The sequence below is a fragment of the Protobothrops mucrosquamatus genome, unplaced genomic scaffold (assembly GCF_001527695.2).
Source record: "Protobothrops mucrosquamatus isolate PMUCROS unplaced genomic scaffold, P.Mucros_1.0 scaffold687, whole genome shotgun sequence".
NCBI lineage: Eukaryota > Metazoa > Chordata > Lepidosauria > Squamata > Viperidae > Protobothrops > Protobothrops mucrosquamatus.
In genome coordinates this window covers 110,004-123,561 of record NW_015386973.1, presented here as the reverse complement: position 1 = coordinate 123,561, position 13,558 = coordinate 110,004, and the positions used below count along the sequence as shown (strand labels likewise).

At 35.1% G+C, this 13,558-nt stretch overlaps 1 protein-coding gene across 1 annotated transcript in view; it reads left to right on the top strand.

The window, feature by feature from the left end:
* The window catches only part of LOC107289403 (ankyrin repeat and sterile alpha motif domain-containing protein 1B), a 114,292-nt gene that overhangs the window by 16,982 nt on the left and 83,752 nt on the right, over positions 1-13,558 (top strand). The window contains exons 3-4 of the mRNA XM_015818158.1: positions 2,945-3,101; positions 10,454-10,750. Of these exons, the coding sequence (XP_015673644.1) occupies positions 2,945-3,101; positions 10,454-10,750 (454 nt within the window). The remainder of the gene's footprint in view (positions 1-2,944; positions 3,102-10,453; positions 10,751-13,558) is intronic.

The following is a 13,558-nucleotide window of genomic DNA, read 5'->3' as shown; positions in this document are numbered from 1 at the left end:
GCACAATTATTAGGCAAGTTGTACTTTGGAGGATTAATTTTCTTATTGAACAACTACAGTGCTCTCGGTCAATCCAAAATGTTAATAAACCTCAAACCTGAATATTTAACAAAGTAAAAGTGAGGTTTTGGTTTTCTTAGGTGAATATCTATGTGTGCACATTATTTGGACAAATATTAGTGTGCAGAATTATCATGCAACTAAATGAAAAACAAAAATATGCCCATCTCACTCATTTATTTGCATCTGTTAAAGTGAGAATAATGAACAAGCAACTCAGATTGTACAAATAAACATTTCTGACACCCTTCTTTTCAATTACAGTCACAAGCTTTATGGAGTCTGTCAATTTCTTGATCTGTTGACAATCAACATTTTGTACAGCAGCAACCACAGCCTCCCAGACACTGTTCAGAGATGTGTACTGTTTAGGTCAGGTGAAGAAGGGGGCCATGTCATTATTCTTTCATCTTTAAGGCCTTTACTGGCCAGCTATGCAGTGGAATACTTTATACATGCGATGGAGCATTGTCCTGCATAAAAATCAAGGTCTTCTGGAAAGATGCAGACTTTTTTCCTGAAGTCTTCTAAAGACTGGCAATAGGTTTGGGAGTTGATTTTGAGTCCATCTTTAACCTGAAAAGGTCCAGCTAGCTCATCTTTAATAATACCGGCCCATATCAGTACCCCACCTCCACCTTGCTGGCATCTGAGTTGAAGTGGAGCTCTATTCCTGTTACTGATCCAGCCATGGGCCCATCCATCTGGTCTGTCAAGAGTCACCCTCATCTCATCAGTCTATAAAACCTTTGAAAAATCTGTCTTCAGATATTTTTTGGCCTAGTCTTGCCTTTCAACTTATGTGTCTCCTTCAGTGGTAGTCAGGTTTCAGCTTTCCTTACCTTGGCCATGTCTCTGAGCACTGAACACCTTGTACTTCTGGGCACTCCAGGTAGGTTGCAGCACTGGAGGATAATGGGTTCCTGGTAGCTCCACTTTGGATTCTTCTCAAATCTTTGACAGTTAATGTGCATCTTTTTTTCTCAACACATTTCTTGCGACTCTGTTGACTATTTGCAACAAAATGTTTGATGGTTCTGTGATCACACTCCAATATTTTAGCAATTTCAAGAATGCTGCATCCCTCTGAAAGACATTTTACTTTTGACTTTCAAAACTTAAATCTCTTTTTTTGGGGCCCATTTTGCCTGAGGAAAAGAAGCTGCCTAATAATTATGTGCACCTTGATATAGGTTGTTGATCTCCTTAGGCCACACCCTCCCTCATTACACAAATACACATCACCTGATATGTTTATATCCACAAACCATTCATGTTTATATAGCTTGGAGGGGAAAATATGCATGAAAAGACGATATGGTCAAAATACTCACTTGCCTAATAATTGTGCACACAGTATAAGCTTGAATGAATGGACTGTAGTGGAATCACTGGCTAAAGTAGAGGGGGCTCCTCTAAGGGGAGTAAAGAGACATTCCAGTTTGGAATTGATTTGGGATAGGAAATGTCTGAGGTCAAGGCAGACAGTTCTTGTAAGATAAGTGATCAACAATAAAATATCTATTTGGGTCTATTCACAAGTGGTTCTGGTTGCATATACCTGACATGAATGGATCAACGGATGAATATTGTAATTATAGCAAAATAATCTTCAGGACAATTATAAGGTTTTCCACTGATTTTTAAAAATAAATTTGAAAGTTTTATTTATCATACTTTTTTTGCAAGGCATGCTCTTTTGGTACATGTAATCTTTTTATTCGCTACTGCTCATATAAAATATTCTCAAAATATAACTTCATAGAAAATCTAATATAGTTCTTGAAGAAAAGATAGTGAAGAAAAATCTGGTACTTCACAAGATCAAAGAAAGGGAATCAAAATGTGATTAGGGAATTAGGAATTTGAAAAAAAAGAAGGGATATGCAACGAGGAAGTAGAGTTGGAATATCAGGGTTGAATCATATGCAGCTTCTCAGCCTAAGATAGCCACCAAGAGTCAACAGTTGTATCAAAAATCTGATAAAAATTATGTTGCTCAGGAGAAGTTCAACAGGAGCAGGAGCTTTTTCTGTAACCCTTCTTGTCCAAGATCCAGTGGCCAGCAAGATGATAGGGCAGCCTTGCATGCCTTCTGCTTGTGAGAACTTTGATACCCAGAATTTCCAGCAATTGCTTATGGCAAGGGTTCCCAACCCCCAGTCTACAATCAGGTACTGGTCTACAGCTTGTGAAGAACCAATCTGCGCAAGCAGCGGGCAAGCGTGCAAAGCTCCATTTGTGCAAGTGGCGGATGTGTGCATGAAACCATCCCTCTCCACCCCCCCCCATACTGCCACCACTGCTGCTGGTCCAGGGACCTGTAAAGATTGGGGATGCTGGCTTATGGTGCCTAATTATAAACAATTACTTGAAATGCAGTGGTTCATGAAACAAAATTCCAAACTTAACAATTCTTTGTAGCTGGAAGATAGTTCACAGAACCTATAAGAGTGACCTTTTTTTTTACTATTATATGATTGCTGAGAAGATCATTGAAGGAAGATAGGAGTTTCAAAATCTTTAACTGTGAACCTCTGGTATGAAACATGTAATTCCTGTGATTTATATTTGTTTTGTAATATGAGATTTAGCCATTAACTACCAACTTCCAAATTAAAGCATATCTCAAGAGAGTAAACCTTTTATGAATATATAATTCCTAATATCTTATTCAGTGGTGATTTAAAGAGTATGATGATTATAATCATAATCATTTTTAAATTTCTTAAACACATCTGCTTCCTGCTTCTTAGCATTGATGACAGTGTCGTAAGAATAATTTTGTGATTGTTTTTGGTATATTTTATCAGTATGTGCTATAAATTCACAGTTTTGTAAAGGAATCTGTCAATCCTTAGTGCATTTTTAAAATATTTTTCAGGGATGTAGTTATCAAATTACTTCAATATGAAGCATCCACTAATGTGGCAGATAATAAAGGGTATTTTCCTATACACTTGGCTGCTTGGAAAGGAGATGTAGAGATTGTGAAGATTCTTATCCATCATGGGCCATCACATTCCAGAGTGAATGAACAGGTGATATTATTAAATTTATTTGTTTATATCTTCAGCAAACACAAGTAAGTATCCTTTTGTTCTTACAGAAATATGACTGGATTCATATGAAGTTCCTTCACGGCAAATCATTATTTATCTTGGTAAGGGTTATATGGATGAGAGATTTTATACCATGTAGAACAATTTTGCAAACATCTGACATCAAAATAGATTTTTTTGTAGTTACTGTGATATTGTATTTAGTTCAGTATTTTTTTAGCAGATCTTATTTTATCATTGAGATAATAAAAAATAGTATTTGGAACAAGTGCTACTGATTTTTATAGGTTGGTTGTGCTACAAAAAAGTATTGTAATTCCATGCTATAAATGAATAGCTTAATTCTATTGATATGCTAACAGTTTTAGATCTTAAAATCAAAGGAGACTAAAGTCATATTAAGAGCATGTCTATTTAAATCAACAGTGGCATGCTGCTGTTATTTCTGTAAATATTTTTTTATCAAGAATTTAAAAAACTGGGAACTTGTAACAACTTTACTATGATTTTCAAAGTTAGTAAGCTTTGCAAAATGTTTTAGAATTCCCCATTCAACCATCTTATACGCAACAATATTGGATATTAAACACTCTGGTAGCATTTCATAAAATAAGACATGATGTATGCTATTCAAATCTACATTAATTTGATTTGAATTGATTTGAATGGCTGTTTATTTCATCTAAGTGACTCTGGCCAACCAACAATAGGTCAAAACAATCCAATAAAAATAAATTAAGAACCAATATAAAGACAGATATTAAAACTATCTACAATCAATTAAAAACATGATCAGCAGTATAATTCATCATCATATTATCTATTATTACTCAAAAAAGTATTGATGATTATGTACAGTCTGATAGAATGGTCTATTAGATTGCAGCAGATGTAATCCTAGAAGTATACTACCACTTCCATATAGTCCCTTAGAATAGGGGTCCCCAACCCCTGGTCCATGGACCGGCACTGGACTACGGCATGCCAGAAACAGGTCTGCACAAACAAGCAAAGCCCCATTTGTGGGATGCAGACAGTACATGAAACCACGGCCCCTCTGGTCCACAGAAAAACCTCTCTCCATGGAACCGGTCCCTGGTGCTCAAAAGGTTGGAGACCTCTGCCTTAGAATGATATTAAAACAGCAGAAATTCTTATTAGTTTTTCTCTTTTTCAAAACTCTCAGTATTATCAGGCAATGTGTTCTAGAAATGCATACCATTACTATTATAGTACTGTTTTTTAAAGAGTTTTCCGCCTAAAAAATATTATAGGTGTAATAAGATTGCAAAGAGTAAGCTGTTATTACTTTAAACTGGTGGAGGGAAAAGACTTAAGTTTTTTGCATCTATTATAAGACCATTATGAAGCAAGGAAAATGTTCTAACCATCCTTCTTCCTTTCTCCTAGAAAATATTTAGGAAAAACTAGAAAAAATAAATATACTGTAAATCTGATGAATCTGGAGAACTTTTAAAGTATATTTAATATAAATGAATTTTACAAAATGGAAAATTTGAGTATTTGGCTTGTCGGATTTCTAGTTGAAAAGAGTGTAGAATGTGTTTAAAACAAACTTTTATTTCATTGTTAAATTGAAAAAATACTATCTTTACATATTTCCTATAGTTTTGATATAAGAACATCTAATGTAGTTTCAGAATGTTGAAAATAACATTTATTCCCAGGAATTGTAGCTACAGAATATAGTAGCTGCTTTCTTTATAGGTATGTTTATGAAAAAGAAAGAAAAAAAATGTATGAAAGAAAGTTGCTATATCTGAAATTATAGTTTACCTCTGGTTGCTATTTTTTTTTAAAAAAAATCAGATTGCTAAATTGCAAGTACTGGACAAATGATAACTTTAGAATCAGGAAACTGGAGTAAAGTGTTACTTATGACAGGGAGTGCAATGTTATAACACAGAAATAACAGTATATTCATAAACAATCATTGGATAGGTGACTATGATGTTTACTAGGCAAAATATTATAGTATAATAAGTAAATGTATGAATCGGCAGAGAAAGAAAGTTGTGTGAAATATAGAAGGATTTTCTTGGTTTGTTAAATGTAAATGGGGAATCAGGTTTTAAAGTAAATTTGTTAAACAAATAAGTATTTGAAGTTGATATTTTAAACAATAAAGAAACATTTTTTTTAATTATGTTGAAATACAATTCCTGATTCACATATAACAAGCTAGGAATCTGCTAAACATATCAAGATTTGTTACTTTTCTGGAAACATGGATGAAAAGAAACAAGGTCCTTTTTTTTGGCCTGTTTTATTTAGTTTGTTTATATATTACCAATACCATAAGGACTCACTATATAAAACTAAATATAAAACTGTTAAAGCTATAAAATTAGTACTGCAACTTGAAAGAAATCAGCCTAACATCCATATTAAGTGAGCATGTCAATTCTTAAAAATAATAAATTTGACTAAATTGAAAGATCTGTGTAAAAACTTGGTTCTAATGCCTTTCTAAATATTATCCAGGAAGGTGCTGTCAGTTTTCTGGAGACAAGATATAACATAGGAATGGAATGAAATTTTAAAAACACCAGGTTTTTCTCCCCACTGCCATTTGATGGAAGGAGATATCTTCAGTGGTACTTTTTACATTTTATTTACATTTTACATTTTATTTCTGAAATATTTTGGAAATACTTACATGAAAACAGGACACATTTTTAATATACCCATTGAAATAATTTCAGCACAGACATTATCTTAAGAACCTTGGGGGAAATTACTATATACACACGTGTATAGATTATAAAATATATAAGATAAGTAATAAACTGATATAAAGTTTTTGAAAATGATTTAAAATCAAAACAGCAATAACCACAATGCAATAATAGGGGAACAGATATTTACAAAGAACAGTAGGACATATTCATGCTGGAATGATTAACTCTCAAATTTAAGATTTTTTTTTTATCTAGCTCTGAAAGACATTGTTAGTAGCAATTTGATCTCTTGAGAGATGGCATTTCAAATAGAAATGCCACATCTTGTATATTATCTCAAACATAAAGAGACGTAAGCAAGATCTTAAAGTAAAATAAATTTAAGATTTAAATTTGTTTAATTGAGAAGAATTATTGCTCTTTTTAATAAATAAATATTAGTGCAAAATTATATTCTGACTTTAAGACTTTTATAATCTCATTGATATGTTTTATGTGAAGAATCACATAAACTGGGTTCATATCATAATAATATTTAATGTCTGAAAATATCAGCAAAAAGTCATACGGAAAGTAGGGAAGTTTCAAAAACTGTTTCCTGTTCTCTTTTCTTTTCTTGTCCTTATGTGTCTTGCTCTGTAAATCTGTTGTTTTCTATCTTCCTTATTTCTGTCTTTCTTTCTCCTTACTTTCTACTTTCCCTCCCTCTTCCTTTTTCTCTTAGGGTCAACTCAGCAGTTGCAGTAGAACTGCAACAGAGGGTTTTATCAATGACATTGACACAAGATTGAAATTGACTAGACACTCTCAGTTTTAGTCAGTTTCAATCTGCATCTTGAGTCCCAGGTAAAGTCATACTGAATTTTGCTGGAACATGCTCTTTGCAAATACATTGAATTGGGTAAAATATATAACCCAAGCTCAATGTGTGCTTTTCCAGATACATATTTTATTCCTGTAATTTATATACAGGGATTATCAAAATAACTTTGTATGATAAATTGAATACCTCATTGCATATTTAAATCAAGCAATTATGCATGCATGGCTTATAAAATATATTCATTATGCTTGTGGCTGAGACTGTTCTACGTATTTTCTGGCAAAAATCTATATTGCAAAAATATTCCGGGAAACACAATATTTGTATATAAACACAGTACTTTTTGTTACTTGTGTTAAATATAATATCTATTCAATGTAAAAAATTGTAATAACACAATTGAAATGATAGGACCAAAACAAAGTTTACTAAAATACTAGTTGTCATGATTTTCAATTTTAAATATTTTTACATTGAAAAATGACTAGAAGTGAGAATTTGATATTGGTCTTCAGAGAATTGATGAAATTAAAATATTTTATTTTTAAAATATTGCTATGGATTAATCTATAAATCTGCTTTTTTCCTTTCCTGGAAAATAATGGCTGATCACCGTGTGGATATTTTATGATTATATATATAAGTGACCCCGAACTCTACAGCTTCCCAACACTAAATAATTATTTCAACATATGTGAAACTGAAAATGTAATACTTTTCATATCTCTTTTTGTCAATTTATCTACTCATCTAGATTTTTTAAAATATATATATTATTGTTAGTAGTAATGTTCTGGAAAGAAAATTGTTTCTGCCTACTCTAAATATTAAGTAATATTTTTAAAATTTGATATTCTAAAATACAACTAGCATCAATAACGTACTATTTCAAGCAAATTAGATCAATATTTATTTAATTATTTAGGAAATGTACATGGACACTTATCTCACCAAAATGGCTGTAGGCAGTGCACAGAAGGTTAAAATCAAAATCAAAACCAAACAGTTAGAATTTTAAAAAATCAATATTAGAAAAACAGTGACACAATACCATCCACAATCAAGAAAAAAACCCTGCTTTGAATTACAAATACACCAACCAACCAATCAAACCAGACTCATTGAACCACCTGGAACAAATGCCTGTGGGTAAATCCAAATTTTTGAACATCTTCCAAAAGGTGAACAGAATTGGGGCCATCCAGATCTTGGGGGAAATGCTGTTCCACAGGACAGGTTCAGTGACAAAGGAAATATGATTCCTAGGTCCCACAAGACAATGCTATCTAAAAGATAGGACCAGAAGAATATTTCTGATAGAGCAGGCTGAAATAATCAGAGACAGGTGGTCCCACAAATAACCTGATTCTGTGCCATGTAGAGCTTTACAAGTGATAACCAGCACCTTAAATTGTACATCACATTGTATTGCACCTAGAACCTCAGTGGAAGACAATGCAGCTTACAAATCAGGGGCATTAAATTGGCATATCATGGAATGCCCCAAATTGCCAGCTGTTGTTGCACTTTGGACCGCTTCTAGTCTTTCAAGGACAGACCCATCTAGCCCATATTAATGTAAACCCACCAAGAAGTGTGTAAGGCATTAATGACTGTAAATAGGGCCTCTCTATCCAGGGCTCAATTGGTTCGCAAAGTGAACCTGTGTAAAGGCCTTCCTAGCCAGGCTGCCATCTCCTCTTCAAGCAGGAGTGGTGAGCCCAGGAAGACCCTCAAATTGTGCTCTAATTCTAAAGATGGAAAATCTGTAGATCTGAGGGTCAGGTGTGTGTCTTAAAACCAACAGCCATTCAGTCTCACCAGCTGAACTGAAGCCTTCTCCATTCGGGCTTCCATGGCTTCCAGGCACTGATAGCATCCTTTGGTCAGTTCATAACACAAATATATAGTCGAATATCTCACTCAGTTTTCAACTGATAATCTCCCCAGGAGTTCCATGGAGATGTTAAATAGGAACAGGGAATGAACAGGGCCCCGAGGAATCTTGTGAAGCAGGGTATTCAGCCATGGAACTCTTCCCACCTACCAGAGTGATACGAATCAGCCCTGAAGGAAGGAGAACTAGTGCATCAGCATATACTTCACTCCCAATCCTCTGAGATGACTCAGAGTGTACCATGATTGATATTATCAAAGGCCACTGAGAGATTGAGGGCCAGTATGGATACATTACCTCCATCCTGAGTCTACCAAAGGTTGATCAATATTGTCTGTATGCTACCGTATTATCAGGACTGAATCCTGATTGAAAGGTGTGCAGCTAATTTGCTTCCTCCAGGATCTTGTGGAGTTACAAGACAACAAACTTCTCAACAACCATTGGGGAGATGGGTAGCATATAAATTTAATAAATAAATAAAATAAAACTTGAAAAGGGAAAGCTGGAAACTGGATGAGAATTGTCCAGTTCTGTTAGTGTCCAACAATGACTTCTTCAAGAAAAAGTGAATTATTGCCTCTTTCAAAGCATGTGCTACCACACCTTCCACAAAAAGGCATCCATTACCCTATGGACCCAACCAATGTCACTTCCTGGAAAGTCTTGATCAGACAAGAGGAGTATGCATCATATTATTTAAACAAATATCGTAAGCAATATTGTACATTGACATGAGATGGAGAAATATATCTGATAAAATTTATGTATGAATGTATGTATGTATGTATGTATGTATGTATGTATGTATGTATGCATTTATTTATTTATTTAGTTTATTTATTTAATCAGTTAACAGAATAACAGAATTGAAAGGGATTTTGGAGGTCTTCTAGTCCAACCCCCTGCTCAAGCAGAAAATCCTATACCATTTCAGACAAATGGTTGTCCAACCTCTTCTTAAAAACTTCCAGTGTTGGGGCATTCACAATTTCTGGAGGAAACTCATTCCATTGATCAATTATTCCAATTGTCAGGAAATTTCTCCGTAGTTCTAGGTTAGGTTTTTTCCCTGATTAGTTTTCATCCATTGTTTCTTGTCTTGCCTTCAGGTGCTTTGGAGAATAGGTTGTGGCAACCTCTTAGATATTGGAACACTGCTATCATGTTACCCCTAGCCCTTAATACCAAATTGCTGCAACCGTTCTTCATATGTTTTACCCTTCAGTCCCCTAATCATCTTTGTTGCTCTTCTCTACATTCTTTCTAGAGTCTCAGTATCTTTTTTATATTGTGGTGACCAAAACTGGATGCAATATTCCAAGGGTGGCCTTACCAAGGCATTATAAAGTGGTATTAACACTTCATGTGATCTTGATTCTATACCTCTGTTAATGCAGCCTAGGACTGTGTTGGCATTTTTGGGAGCTGCAGCACATTGCTGGCTCATATTTAAGTGATTGTCCAGTGGGACTCCAAGACCCTAGTGGGCTCAGTTGCGGTCTTCTTTTATGCACAAATCCTATCCTGATAGTATTAACTCAGAATGTGAAAATGCTTTTGTTATGTTTTACCATTTGTAATTTTACAATTGAGACAGAATATATAAGAATAGTATTGGAAATAGTTAAGTACCAATAACATTTGAGTAAAATATGTAGATACATTTTCAAATGAGACTTTATATACAATCAAGATTTGTATTCCTTTTTCTAGTGAACAGATTGCATCATTTAGAGAACAAGAGAAATTGAGGTAACAGAACTATCTCATCTAAAGGCTATTAGCAAAACTAATTTTTGATTTGCTGCTAGATCTGCTCAATGTGTTACAAACATGTCTTAAAAAGCAATTGTATTGTATTATAGTATTCAGGAGAAGGCATTTAATTTTTTTTCTCTTTTAACAGAACAATGAAAATGAAACAGCTTTGCACTGTGCTGCCCAATATGGACACTCAGAAGTGGTTGCTATTTTGCTTGAAGAACTTACAGATCCCACAATAAGAAACAACAAATTAGAAACTCCATTGGATTTGGCAGCTTTATATGGCCGACTGCAGGTGGTGAAGATGATAATCAATGCATATCCAAATCTGATGAGCTGTAACACAAGAAAGCATACTCCTTTACATCTTGCTGCACGTAATGGTCATAAAGCTGTGGTACAAGAGCTGCTAGAAGCTGGAATGGACGTCAGCTGCCAAGTTAGTAATTTTTTTAAAATATTGCACTATTTAAATAAAGGTGGGCAAATCATATGTCCCTATAGTTTTACATTTAACACATTCATAATGGCAAATAATAACTTATAGTTTGTAGTTTGGGCATAACAAATGGCTTCTGCCCTCAGCTAAATTATGTTTCCTAATATTTATTGGGTGGGGCAAGCTGAGTAATATTTGGACACCTGTAAAAGCAGGTTTGTGACAAATCTGATTCGGGAAAGCCCTACTCATAACTCTCTTAAAGCATCTACAATAGCCACCTGGTGCTAGATAATTAAAGATTCACAACTGTACTAAAATTTGCTGTCCTGGTTAATCATTTTCCCAGTCATTTAGAGAAAGCTTTTAAAATTAATCTTTATGATGAATTATTTCTCCCACAATATTGATAGGCATGCCAGAATTTTATTAACAGTGAGAACCACTCTGTTGCAATCATACCTAGTTATACAACATAAGACATTATTAAGGGCTCAGCTCTAGCTTTTCTTTAGCCTTTTTCAAATTGTTCAGAGCAAAGAAGAAGCAGATAGCTTGTTATATGTTCTCTTTGATTCTGGCTCAGCTATAGTCAGCTTCCAGGGAACAGGATTGGCTAGACTTAGCTACCAAGGATGTCCTGCCAGTTATGACTAAAAATCTTAGCTCTTCAAACCCTGAATCCTTTATTCAGGACCTAGCTTCACAACTAAGAGTAAAGAACAGGACGTGACTAGATAATAACTTACTTACTTATGATCTAGAGCAGGGGTGTCAAACTGCTATTCCACAGGCCAGATACGTCACGTGGAAGCCGCGCCCACCCCAGCTCTGGCAATGGGGAAAAAGGCACAATACGTCGTGACATGTCACGTGACGCGGCGAGTTTGACACCCCTGATCTAGAGCCAAGATATATGCAACAGAAAAACTGCCTATTACAGTTCACAACAATAATAGCACATAGGTGGCTTTGGGAGAGAAAGAGAGATGCCTCAAAAGAAGCTTTAACTCCAGTGATTGAGCAATGATTGACCTGAACTGCTGGTCATGCAACATTATATTTCTAATGAAACAGTAATGGAATTCACCTTTGTAAATGATTGTGGCCATTGTTAAAAGTGAAACTGATAAGACAGGAACCACTGATTCCAAGGCTGGAGAGAGACATTATATGAGCATATATGAGCTGTCAAATTGATAGAATTGGTAGAAACTAATTTGACCTGTCTCACCAGAACACACATGAATCATGTTCAATTTATTTAGATTAGTTATATGTAATCAGTTAATAAATTAAACTTTATATCACTGTCTAATTTAAACAATGAGAGCCTGGACAGCATACACAATTATTAAACAAAAATACAAAAAAATATTTGACATACTACTAAAGCAAACTTCCAGGATTAAAATATACCAGTTGGGAACTTTGCTCATCCTGACCCAAGGGCATGGAGAAAGGACTTAACTGCTTTTCTAAAGGCCTTCAGCTCTTCATATTTGGGGGCAGGGGACTTTGTTTCAGGGGACAAGGGTTGTCACCAAGAATTGGAATTTAGCATTGGCTAGGCCTGATGGTCTGGATTCATACGAATTTCATCTGAATCTAGGCCACCTAGTCTGGCTGAATTATTAGAATGTCCCCAAGTCATCTTGGCTTCCAGTTTACTAGGAAAAATAAGATAAAGCTTGGCTATAAAGGTCAAATTAAATAATACTCCAAAAATGTCTTGTTGAAAAGCTAGGGTCACCTTTTATTCAGGGCAATTTCCTGGAGAGCCTCAGATTGGTTCTTCCAATCTTATTGTCCAATCTTTTATAGCTGCCCAATTTTTGAAGGCTAGGAGAACATCTGGAAAGCGGTAGAGGCCTAATTCGATCAGAATACACATACAAATGACTTGTAACTTAATCCTTCTAGAACTGAAGCTAAGAGTGCTAGGTGGCTAATCCCTGAATTAACATAATTCCCTTATTGAGGATAAACACATATGAAAGAATGGTAGTACGATACATTTGTTCTTTGGAATCTTCCTGAGAAACTAGTGTTATAGGGAGGGAAAGAAAAAAAGGAAGAAGTGAAATCTTGTAGAATTTAGGGTGGGGAATCCAGTGTACTTAGGTTAGGGTTATGCCTCAGACCCAACCGCTCTTCTAGTATATGCTTGACTCTAGCTCCTCACAAATCTTTAAGTAGTTACCACCATACATTTCCACTATATCTGCCAAAGGTTCCAATATTTATCCTTGCTCTAGAATTTGGAAGTTCACAAAGTGGGGTTCATTTTAAGCTTATTGACTGGTTCTGCAGCTAAATAGGCCAGCCTATGCCTTGTAGCTGAAACTACCATCCTACAGAATTGGAGAATCTTCATAGAAGAATTCTTTCAGACTTCTAAAGACCTTATCAAGGTTAAGACAGCAAATTGAAGGATGCACCACTTGTGCCAAGGGGGTGCGTTCTATGATACAATACATCTCTGGGTTCAAACTAATAACAAAGGACTGAGCCTAGAATGACGCATAACTTCTAGACCAGTTCCAGGAAGGATTCTTAAATACAATCTTGGATGACCTGATCTGGTCCTACTATACTATGCAAGCTTATCCAACTTAGTGTAGGGATTCCTGGCTGCCTTGAAGCACACAAGGTACAGTGGATCTACACAGGTTCTGTCACAAAGTCTTAGTAATAACCATAAGCAAGAATTGGAACTTGCCCGAATGATTAAGGTAAAGGTGTCTCCGTAGGTTTTACTCTGCTACTTGTGACCGACTTTAAGGGGCAATGCTTATCTCTATTTTG